We start from the raw sequence: 12,120 nt of genomic DNA, 5'->3' as shown, positions 1-12,120 counted from the left end.
CTCCTGCAAGGATTCCAGGGGTGCCCTGCAGTGCCAGCCTCTGAATGGAAGGAGGTTCTGCAGAGTTTGTGGAGCAGCAGGATGTGAACACCGGGACAGACTGCCCAGGGAGTGGTGGAGTCACCCATCAGCCTGGGGGTGTTTAAAAGCTCTGTGGATGTGGCACTTGGGGACAGGGTTTAGTGCTGGGCTCGGCAGTGCTGGGTGAATTGGATGGATTTGATGTTTTTTACAACCTAAATGATTCTATGGTTTTGTGAGAGCGAATTTTCAATAAACACAGATTGTAATCAAGAATGCATCCACAGCTAGGCAAACCAGAGTAAAACAACTGAAATAAAATACTGCTAGAGAGGTTTAAATATAGACTGACTCGAAAACACGTGAAGAGCTGTTCTACTGCTGGGGCAAACTGTCTCTCAGTAATATGAAATGCCACAGGGAATGTGTCAGAATAGTTTGCCACAACAAATAAACACACACACACCCCAACCCACTGAATTTTTTCAGTAATTATAAACTCTTACATGCAATCTAGGTAATCCCAGAACTTTCTGAACAGTTATGAAACTGTGGAGCACATTGCATTAAAATATGTATCTAAATAATCGTCTTAAATTTATTTTACACCTTCCAAGGAGCTCAGTTCATCACACTTTTGCTTGTGTGGCATCTGACCAGATTGTCAAAACCCATTCTTACAGGGTACTGCAGGGTACTATAACTTAAGTGATTCATGCATGCAGCTGTTGGAACTGCTTGTTGGGTTGTGAAAAAGCTTGTGGTGCCAAGTGCTGATCTAGGAGAACTCAGATCTCCATCAGCCGCCTTGGCTCCGAGCTGTTACTGAACAACAGATGGTAGCAGGAGTGAAGCAAACTAAGAAAATATTCTAAGTTAAAGGCCTCACAAGAACTGAAATTCTTGAGAAAACACAGAGAACAAGTGTTAAGGTTGGAACTAGTTTCCATGTCCAAGTGATGTATGCTACTAAACTTTAAAGGGTGCTCTCATTTCTGGCAGCACTTGTTTTGGTGGAAGTTTTCATTTAACTTGGGCAGAGCAGCCATGTATGGAATTAATATCCCAGCCATTTCAGGGACAGCTCAGAGCCACGATTTCTGCTCATGTAGCTGCACTTGCCACAATGTCTGGCACTAAGGGAAAGAGGAAAGAACCTCAGGTTGTGTTGTTCTACAGTAGATCACAGCAGCAGCAGCAGCAATGAAGGGACAGCATCACGAGCACTGATGATTTGTCCAGCAGAACAAGGACAGCACTGCAGTTCACAAATGGGAACTTGTTAGTGCTAAGGGGAACAGAAGTGCACAGGCTCTCACTGTGTCCTTATCAGCAGCAACAGCACAGAAGGGACAAAGCCAGTGCAAGATGTAAGAAAAACTGATCTAGCAATGATCTCTAACACAATAGTGCACAGTGTAAACAGAGTGAAGTCAAGTCTTGTACCAGGGAAGAAAGGAAGTCCCTCCAACTCCATGTTCAATAACTTCTAGTTTTTGGTGTCACCAAGACAGCACACTCCAGTATCAGCTAGGTGAGGAACAAGAGGTATTTTCAGGACTTATAGAAGTTTGTGTTCAGCAGTGCTGATCCAAAGTCACAGGAATAAAGCAGTTTTCTATAATATTTCTTTACTCCCTGTCCTGGCTGAGCAAGAAAGACCCTGCATTCCTGTGACACATCTCAGAACACAAATTCTTCAAACCAGCTCTGTAAGCAGCAGTACAGGCGACTACACCCAACTGAAACCAAGTTCTCTCATTTTTAGAGAAGTGAGGACTTCCAGAACAACCTGGAGTGAAACCATTCAAGAGAAGAGAAAACAATTTACAAAGGAAATATTCAAACTGGCTTTCTTAACATTTTTGGGAGGAGACCATGAAAATATGCACATTGACTACATATTTTCAACCTTACATTTTACTGTACTTTTAACTCCTTATACTGGTTATCCCAACTGATCCCAGGTTTCATTTTTACTGCATTTAAAAATACTTCAAAATCTATTTTGGGGCAGTAAATAATCTTGCTATCATGGAAAGCAAAATGAGAACAATCAGATTACTCATTTGGGGAGGTATTACTCAGTGCAAGAAAGCGTGGGAGAACCAAGCTCCAATGAATGCAATGAAACTCACTGGGATGAAATACATAAAAGTGCATTAAATTCTGTATGTAAACTACTTGGTTGAAAATTGAATCATTTCTTTAGGTTCAGAAATCAATATTCAGCAACGTGCTGCACTCTACAGCGCATCCCACCAAAACACCTAAGGATATGAGTAAGTTTGATCATATCAGTAGTTCTAGCAGAGTAAACAGGATGTAGGAGTGGACATACTCATTGCCTTTTACCAGTTCCTCATTTCTGGCAGCAGCAATCAATGCTCAGGAGAGCAGAAGATCTCAGAGTGCTGAAGAGTTTCAATGGCACTATAAACTCCTAAGTGTGTCCACACCTCAACACAGAGCCTTGAAGTCTTCAGAAACTCATGAAATCCTCATGCTTTGGCAGACTCTGAAGAGCACAGATGTGCCCCACGTGTGCCCTGGAAGTCACCAGGCTTCTTATTCCCCTCTGTGGTTTCTCTGCACTGCAGGGTCTGCAGGGCCACCAAAGCCTGTGTGCAGCAGCAGCAGCAGCAGCTCTGGAGCTCTGGCACAGTGGGGTCTGTGCTGTCCCTGCTCCTGCAGCCCAACAAGGTTTGCCTTTCCCCTGGCAAGGACACCTCCATTTCTCTCCTCTCATCCAATGCTGCTCACCTCATCTCACCAGAAACACCAGTGGCCACATGCAATAGGTCCACGATAAATCTGTGTGACTGTTCCCAATTATGTTCCCACCCTTCCTGTGCCGGGATGTGGAGCTGGACACAGCTTTTGTGAGGATTCACACCATAACATTCCTGAGGGCTGAGGTCACACTGACCAGCCCATCTTCCCCAAAATGTTCTCCTCAAAGACTGGCACAACTCTCACCTTTTTTCCACCACCAGGACCATCCCTGAGGTGCCAGTGCCAGTCAGCACCCCACTGTACATTTCCTGCTCCAGATTCACAGTCCTACCCTTGGCATGGACATCACTGTACTCTTTCACATCTTTGTGAGAAGCAACTTGAGTAGGATATTGATTAAATGCAAATAAGTGTGTAATGTGTAATTTGGTTTGTTTTTTTTTTTTTTTTTTTTTTTTTTGGTGGGGTGGTTTTTTTGTTGTTGTTGGGCGTTTTTTTTTAAAGAAAAGTGTGACATAACTTACATGTTGGCATATAATCACCCTTATTTGTCATACTGATACATTGGAATTCAAAGAAAAAATGGGATCAATTTATACTTTTGCATCTGATTTACATTTTGCTCTCGTCTTTGCAGGCAGCAAAATGGTCTGGTCTGAATTTCAGGTCAAATTTTATGAATGGTACAAAATATCTGGGATTAAAAAAAAATCTATTGTGTGAACATTTGACCTACAGATTAATGAGGGGAATATTTTAAAACACACTTCCTCTCCAAACTAGCAGTCCAATTACTACAGTATCAATAGAGCAGTGAGGACTTGAGAAGAAACCCAAGAATTTGGGTAACAAAAGGCATAAACCCAACGTCGTGCTGCCACCCCGTGGCTTGAGGATAAAACTTCTGCTGCGAAGCTTGGAGGAGGGATTGTTTTATCTTAAACCTCTAATCAGATTAAAGAGCACTTCTGCACAAGGAGCCGCTGGCAGCTGGTGGAATTCAGTGCAAGTCTGAGAGAATTCGTACAGAACAGATCAGGACAGCACTGGTGCAGGTTACCTGCCCTCAAAACCTTCAACTGGGTCTTTGTCAGGCAAAGAAGAAACAGAAAAACATCTGAATCTTACAGAATAAATGAGAAGAGGATCATTATTTAAACTATGACACTTGAGCAAAACAATGTAAGAAAATACAATTAAATAAATCCTAACATTTAAAGTAAATCCTATAACCACAAAATGTTCAAACAAAAATAAGCTCTGCAAGAGATAAGTAACTTAATATCTATCACAGGGTTTTAATGCAAATCACAGCCATGAGAGTAAAAACTTTTAATAAAAGTGTAACACATAATAATTTGATTCCAGCTGAGTTTTTCCCCAGAGGAAGAAAACAAAATAACAAAAGCCCAGAATACACACCACCAGCAAATATTAAAGCTTGTATTACAATTGTAGCAGTTCAAAATTCAATCAACTGTAAAAGCTATGGTATTTTAATATCTATCAATATAAAATATCTATACAAAAAAGTTATATATGTGTGTGCGTGTGTCTTAGCCATTAAAATATACAACATTATGTGATCACTTTCACCCTATTCCAATTTTAAGAAAGTAAAATAAAAAGTAATTTGGAAGAATTTTATTCCAATTTTCTACCCACAAGTATTTGCCTTCAAATTAAACAGCTCCTACTTATTTCTTAAAGAATCATTTACATTTCCTGAGCTTCTTGGCTGCTTTTAGTAGGTTAACCAATTCACCTTACTAAAAACAGTGTTCAAAGCTTTGCTACCTTCCCTTCCCAGTAGTGAAAAGCTCTAAAGAGAGTGGAGGAAAGCAGGTACAGGTGATCTTCCTCAGCCTTACCTGTCCTCACTCAGAAGCCTGCTGGGGGCAGGATGCTCTCTGGGAAGAGCCCTCACATCCCTCTCCTTGTCCAAGCTGCCACAGCCCAGGTTGTGCTGCCAGGCTGGGCTGCTGCAGCAGTTTTGTCCTGAGTGCTGCTCTTGGGTGGGTTGAGGTTTTCCTCTCCCTCCCTGGACAGCCCCACATGCTCCTGCAGCGGTCTGGATCTAAGCTTAGCCTGACAATCCATGGTAAAGCACTGCAAAGAACAGAGGATGGAGCTGGACAGACACAGAACAGGAGGGGCTCTGCCACACTCTGTCAGCACAGAGGGCTTGGTGTTCAGGCAGTCAGGGCTCCTGGAATCCAGCTGCGGGGTAAGGGCAGCACAAAGAGCTTGTAGTTGCAGAATTTGCCATGATGAAACAGTATCACACCTAAGCAAAAGCTACAGAGCAGCAGGAGATGCAAGTTTGTACACATATTCCACAAGTGGGAGCTTAATGACAGGTAAGTTTTGCTGGGATTCAATTTTTTAATCCAGTTGGATCCTGTCAAAACCCAAAGCCATCACACAATGACTGGTAGGGAGCATAGTGAGACAGAAGTATTTATTCCTTGCATGGTGCTGGCATTTGCTGCTGTCTCACCAACCCAGCCAGAGGCCAGTTGACAGTTTACAAAAGAAAAGAGGCCCAGCAAACCTGGGGACAAAGAAAACTGTTTTCATTTCTACTTCTTGGCCGCACCTCTTCAAAGTAAGATTCAGATTTAAGCCCTTTGCACATTGCTGCCACTTCTGATGGCAGCAAACCCAGCACAGAACAAAGCATAAATGCCTTGCCCATACTTGTAAGGAAAAAAGGACATTGTCTCTCACTCTCACCTGCATTATTTGGGTTATGCCCTGCCCTGAGATAAAACACAGCTTCATTTAGTTATCACCTGTTCAGAAAGGAATACCAAAAAAAGCCTATGAACTGAGTACAAGTCAGAGCCCAAATGTGTAGGACACTAAAACAAAAAGAAGGGGAAGAAGCTGAGGTGCTGCTGTATTAAACAAAAGACACATCAATCACAGAATGGAGAGCTAACATTTATTTATTTTTAATTTTCATGTTGTCTGGATCACTGTAGGATGGCTCACCTTTCTCTTGGAGGAAAGCAGATTTCTGGACTGAACTGCAAAATACTGAGAATTCCTTTGTGTACAGGACAAATGCTATTGAAGAGACAGCTCAAGTGTATTTGTTCTTCTCAGTGAGCTTTTTTACAATGTTGTGGGTTTGTTCTAATACAGTCTGGAGATACTGGAGATTACTGCAGTCATTAACCACCTCAGACTGTCCTTAAATATCTGATGTCTACGAAACCACACATTTCTAGAACTGACTCAGTTAGTAGTCTTAAGAGAAATTGTTTTATCCTGATCAGATCAACTGACTTCCTTTTGGACATAAAGGTCTGCTCTTTGAGACACATGTCACCAGTAATGACACACAGGCCTCAGAAGTTTCTCATCCATCTGTAAAATCATTACTGCAGGATATTTTTACCCATCAATATGCTGGCTCCTCAGGGGATCTCCTTCCCTTGGAACAGCAGGCAAACTTTGATTTTTGACACTTTGCACTGAGTGGGAGGGGAAGAACATACAATTACAACAAAAAAGCACAGGATTGAACCCAATTTCCTGCTCAGCTAATAAACCAGACAATTTCTCTGGCTCTCATTTACAGTCCTAGGGGTACCCTATGTGTTGTATTGTAACAGCTCAATGATCAGTGGCAACAGACAAGTCCTTGTGAGGAGGAGCTAATTAGGCAAAGAGAAAAATCTTTGTACTTCTCACCCAAAGATTCTTCCCTTCACACAGGTTGGGGTCTTTTTCTGTAGGCATTATAAAGATTTACAAACAGTCTCCAGTCTTACCTCCCATTGTTTATCTGAGAACTGCAGGACTAGAAAAAGAACTTTCCTGAATAATATTTGAGTCTTTTGGTAAACACAGGCAGTTTTGTCACCTTCTGAAGCCAGAGAAGCAGATGTGGCAACCACTAAACCCCATTTCTCACATGTAAGAAGGACCTCCCCTCTGCAAGAGTTGGCCATGCTGCTCTGTGCTCCTCCTGCCCTTCCCCTCCCAGCCCTCCTGCTTTTCTTCTCCCAGCTCCTCACCCTGCACTGGGTATCCATCCTAATGCACAGCCATCTTTCAAGCAGCTAGAGGATAACAAATAACAACATTAAGCCATGAAATTTATGTCATTGTTTACAGAGGACAGCTTTCTATGAAATACAGCAGTGACTAAATGAGCCAAAAAACCATTTCTATCACTAGTTTGAAACACAAATCATTTGTAAACAACACATCTCATCTCTCCCAGAGCCTAGAAGCAAAACATTATTTTCAGTCTCTCACCCTCAGGAGAGACTAAGAAAAAGCAGACACACACTTAAAGGTTCCGTTTAGAAAAATATACTTTACTGAAAAATGCTTTAGTTCATTGCCTAAAGCTTCAAATAAAACACAGCCAAGTTTTTAAACTCTTTCCTAAAAGTAACATCTAAATGCAGTAAACCACAGGTTCTTCCCATCCATAAAACTGATGGATTTTAAGCCAACATTTTGTGGCTTAAAATGATTGTCACAGGAGCAACACTTTTATCTGCCCTGTGACACCAGCTGGGAACTGCACCAGAGATCTGCCACCACCCTGACTTCATCTATTAGAGCTTTGAAAAGACAGGTAATGCTATGGAATTCCTGCACATCCCAGCTAATTCTTCCACTACCAAGTCACCTGAGACTTTTTTGTTTGTTTGTTATGGGAATGAAGATAAGACACATTTCAGAGTTGCTCAAAACAAAGACTGGAGTAAGAACCAGTAAAGTCTCCCATTTTAACTGGCTTCAAAACATGCAGAACAAGAAAACCAACCAGATCCATCAGCATGTCCAGGCTGGCACAGATGGTCAGTCTAAGCTGGCACAGATGGTTGGGAGTGAAGTGACACCCCTCAGGAAACCATGGAGTGCACAAATGCTTTCAAAGTGTGCCTGCACAGTTACACAAAGTGCTACACAGGCCAGAGAGGATGTCATCCTGCACCTCACTGTGGCTGATACACCCAAAGCCATGACACTGCAGCTATGAAGAGCTGCTCTCCTGCAACAGCCACCCCCACCCTTTGCTAAAACATTTACCATTCTCTTTGGGGAGCTGCAGGATTCTGACAGGCAAACACCCAGAGTGCCTCCAACAGAATGTCAAATAAAGGTGTCCCCACGAGGGAGAAGTCAGGCTCTAAAACTGCACTGCAATGGCCTTTCTATCTCTTCAAACAGAAATGGCTAAAGTGGAGGGAAACAGGTAAAAGCAGGTTACTACACCCAAAACATACTAATTACAGCTGAGAAGACTGGGAAGCATGAGTGGCAGGCTTTGCTTCAGGAGTTCAGGGCAAAGAATTTCAGAAACGGACCATTAGCTGTGCCACAAGGATTTCTTTTCTTGTGTGTGTCAAAACTACTCCTTTTATCCTACAGTCTGAAATCAGCCACTCAAATCAGCATTTTCCTGAGGTAAAGAGCACTTTAGTTTTCTCTAAGGCATGTTGATTTGCCAGATGAAAAGTGGCTTTTTTTATAAAACAGAGCAAAATCAGTTAAAGAAAACTACTTTGAGGGGCTGTCCAGTAGTACTTTACTTCACTCTTACAGCACAAACAATACCAAGCCTCTGCAGTGATTTGAAAAGAAAATGAGGAATGAGCTGGTTTATGGAGAGGTACCCTTGAGTGCTGACCATTTTTCAGCCCACTTCATGAGCTATTTCTGAGTGTGTATTCAGAACAATATGAAGTTTACAGTGTAGGTGATAAACTCATACAGATAAGTTGCTGGAAGGTACTGGAAAATTCTCATTTACTAATGAGAAAAACTTTCCTGCTCCAAGTCTGGTGTGTTACTGTTCCTTCTATCAAAGTTACCACAGAAAGATTAAAACCATTCAAGCTGTCAGTAAACACAAGATGTTCATGATAGCTTAAAAAAAAATTAACCAGAATCAGCAAATTCTCTTATTTGGAAAAACCTTCAGGCCTGGCTGATTTTCCTAGTAAGCTCACAAAGGAAATGTTGTGTGTCCAGAATGGATTCACACTCACCTGGAAGTACAGAAGGAGAAACTGATTTCTATTCTGATCCCACAAAAGTGTGTCCTAACATGACCAACAAGCGAGGAGAATATTCTGAATCCTGTATCACATCAGGAACACCAGGTAAGAGCACAGAGTGGTCCCTTCCAGACAGGCATAGCACAACTAGGGAAAAGGAGAAAGCCGACTCAAAATAATCTGAAAAGCTTTAAAATATAAATGTTTATTTAGCTACAATATTTAAAAGTACAATATAAAGATATAAAACATAGAAATTCCATAACTAATTCACATGCTAAAAGGAGTATTTGATCAGCTGCAAGGAGAAGACTTCATGAAATTCATGGATGTTTTAGCCACAAGGGTTATTTCATCAAGTTTCAGACTTGAAATACTGAACAACCACTGCAGAGAACTTGCTCTCCCACATCACCATAACTAGGGAAAAAAACAAAAAAAACCAGAAGAAACAAAAGTCAGAGTGCCTACTGTTTCTGGAAAATAACAACGGCACACTATTCCATTATCAACTGCAACCATGGGACTCCCACACAGCACACTCAGTATTTCTTTATACCACAGGATTGTTAACAATGAGGGAAAAAAGATTATTCCTTGGAAGTGCATGCATTCAGCACTGGCCAGCATGCTATACTGCTGGTGGGAAAGCAAGAGAAATTTTTGCCTCCTAAAGCATTTAAGCAAGAAGCTGAACTAGACTTGTCCTATGGTTGATTAGAGTGCTTCACACATGCATCTTGGTTTGCACGTTTCAGACAGTTTTACTGCTGCTAAAGCATGGGAAGACTTTAACTCCTTTTTGTGTATGAGCTAGATATCTGCTGCACCCGACTATCAGGCAAATTAAAATTATCAGGTAATATCTGATATTAATACCGACTACCAGGTAATTAAAATAAGCCTCCAAACTCGAGAGGCACTTACTCAGCAGTGGAGCACAAGGAGCAGGTGACCGTGTTACAGCAGCTGCAGAGCCTGCTGCAGCTCTGGCAGACGAGCCGGTCACACTGCGCACACGCCTCCTTCACATCGGCCGCTCTCACACACGACGAGCAGGCTCTGGACGCTCCCAGCGGCGGAACTGCTCGGCAAAGACACGGTAAAGAAGGTAAAGAATGGATGAGCTTTACAGCAAGGCAGAGAAAGCAGCTGGAAGTCTTCGGGGCTGCAGAGCGCGGCGCCGTGCACAGCTACAGGTGGCAGCACTTGGGTAATGCCAAGGGACAGGGAGCGCTGCTTGGAACTTCCTTGGTTCTTTGCTCAGTAGCAAGACTAAGGGATGATAAAACAGAATATACGCACAGCAATTCCGAAATCCGAATAGACTTCCTTTAAGGAAAGTCAGTAAAGAAGAACTACACTGCACAAAACTATTCATCATAGTACAGACCTCCTTGGGAGGGGAAGCCAAGGAACAGCACCGGTCTCTGTAGTGACCAGGGAAGAAATAAAGGGAATGGTCTCAAGTTGCGCCAGGGGAGGTTTAGGTTGGATATTAGGAAAATGTTCTTCACCCAGAGGGTGGTCTGGCACTACAACAGGCTCCTCAGGGAAGTGGCCAGGGCCGCAACCCCGCCACAGTTTAAGAATCATTCCGACAACGCTCTCAGCCTCACAGCGGGAACGTCGGGGATGTCCTGGGCGGGACAGGAGCTGCACCTCGCTGTGTCCCTTCCAGCTGAGGGCATCGCGCGGTTCCGTGACACGGCCCGGGCACTCACCCCTGTCCGCGGGCCGCCGCCGCAGTTTCCCGTCGTGGCCGATGAGGAGCTGCCCGCTCCAGCGGGACCCCTCGCCCGGCGCCTCCCCGGCCGGCCCCGGCTCCGCCGCACGGGCCGCGGCCGCCGCGCCCTCCATGTACGCCTGGGCACCCCTGAAGAGCAGCCGCCGGGTCCTCTCTGCCGGCCGAGAGGAGAGCAGAGTCAGGGGCGGGCTCCTCATGCCCGCGGGCCGCGGCGGGCCGGCACATCCCCCCGGCGGGGCGGCCGGCCCGGCGCTCCCCCGTCCGCGCCCCGCTCACCGAACACCTCCCGCCGGTACTCCTCGCCCCGCACGCCGCGGCTCAGCTCCCGCAGCCCCACGCGGGTCTTCAGCTGCAGCGGGGCCGCGTCCCCGAAGGGGCAGGAGCGCTTCGGCATGGCCGGACCGACCCGCGCCCGCCCCGCCCCGCGCCGCGTCACGGCCGCGCCACCGCCTCCCTCACATCCCGGCCGGGGCACTCGGGAACCGCGGCCGCTCCCTTCTTTCTGCAGGAAAGCGAAAGTTTCGTCCGCAGCGCAAAATTTCCCTTCCCGCTGCGTCCCGAGCGCCCGGCGGGGTTGGCAGAGGCGCCGGCCCGGCCCCGCCGCCCCGCCCGCTGCCACCGCCCCTCAGGCGTCACCTCCGTGCGCCCGGAGCGGCGGCGCGGAGCCGGCGGGTCAAAGCGAAACCGATTTTGGGACTCGCGTTTGTCAATAAACTCAGAATCATGGATATGCTGGGTTGGGAAGGAACCACGAGAACTGAGTCCAACTCTTGTCCCTGCACAGCACACCCCAGGACGCGCACCATGTGCCTGAGAGCATTGTCCAAACACTGCTGGAACTCTGTCAGCCGTGGGGCTGTGACCGCTGCCCTGCGGAGCCTGTTCTAGTGCCCGACCACCCTCTGGGTGGAGAACCTTTTCCTAAACCTCCCCTGACACAGCTTGGCCCATTCCCTCACGTCCTGTCGCTGGTGGCCAGAGAGAAGAGATCAATGTCTGCCCCTCCTCTGCCCCTCATGAGGAAGTTGTAATTGCAGGGAGGTTTCCCCTCAGTCTCCTCCAGGTTGAACAGACCAAGTGCCCTCAGCTACTCCTCATACAGCTTCCCCACCAGACCCTTCACCTTCCTCGTGGCCCACCTTTGGAAGTGCTCTTATAGCTTTAATCCTTCTTTATTTTGTGGCACCCAAAACTGCCCCCAGCACTCGAGGTGAGGGCAGCCCCAGAGCAGAGCAGGACAATCCCCTCCCTTACTGGCGATGCTGCTTCTGATGCCCCAGGACAGGATTGTCCCTCCTGGCTGCCATTCACGGCTGACTCACACCCAAATTCCCATCAAGCAGGACCCCCAGGTCCCTTTCTTAGCTCCCCAGTCTGTCTCTACATTCAGAGCTGCCCTGTTCCAGGTGCAGAAATCAGCACTTTTCAGTTTCAAACTTCATACAGTTGGTGATTGCCCAGCCCTCTAATTTGTTGAGATCTGTCTGCAAGACCTCCGCCTTCCAGGGAATCAACAGCTCTTCCCAATTTTATCTGTAAACCTACTTCATATCCTTTCCAGTCCTGCATCCAACTCATGAACCCTCT

General features: G+C 45.7%; 1 protein-coding gene across 1 annotated transcript; it reads right to left on the bottom strand.

Annotated features, from left to right (window-relative positions):
• Window positions 1–8,967: 8,967 nt before the first annotated feature.
• On the bottom strand, window positions 8,968–11,115 carry SIVA1 (SIVA1 apoptosis inducing factor). Its single transcript, XM_059474759.1, has 4 exons — window positions 10,810–11,115; window positions 10,511–10,687; window positions 9,714–9,870; window positions 8,968–9,206 (listed from the first exon to the last, which is right to left on the bottom strand). Exons 1-4 carry the CDS (start codon window positions 10,925–10,927, stop codon window positions 9,149–9,151), a joined length of 510 nt encoding a protein of 169 aa, XP_059330742.1. The 5' UTR covers window positions 10,928–11,115; the 3' UTR covers window positions 8,968–9,148.
• Between the last annotated feature and the right edge of the window lie 1,005 nt (window positions 11,116–12,120).

This window comes from Ammospiza nelsoni, chromosome 6 (genome assembly GCF_027579445.1).
Source record: "Ammospiza nelsoni isolate bAmmNel1 chromosome 6, bAmmNel1.pri, whole genome shotgun sequence".
Lineage (NCBI taxonomy): Eukaryota > Metazoa > Chordata > Aves > Passeriformes > Passerellidae > Ammospiza > Ammospiza nelsoni.
Note: the sequence above shows the minus strand (reverse complement) of the source record. Positions and strands in the feature narration are given on the sequence as shown.

Excerpts from the sequence above, each read along its gene's own strand:
- SIVA1 (XM_059474759.1), bottom strand. The coding sequence starts at position 10,927 with ATGCCGAAGCGCTCCTGCCCCTTCGGGGACGCGGCCCCGCTGCAGCTG. Across the intron at positions 9,871-10,510 it reads GCGGCGGCCCGCGGACAGGG|TTCCGCCGCTGGGAGCGTCC; the intron begins GTGAGTGCCCGG and ends TTTGCCGAGCAG. Across the intron at positions 9,207-9,713 it reads TCCTTGTGCTCCACTGCTGA|TTATGGTGATGTGGGAGAGC; the intron begins GTAAGTGCCTCT and ends TTTTTTCCCTAG.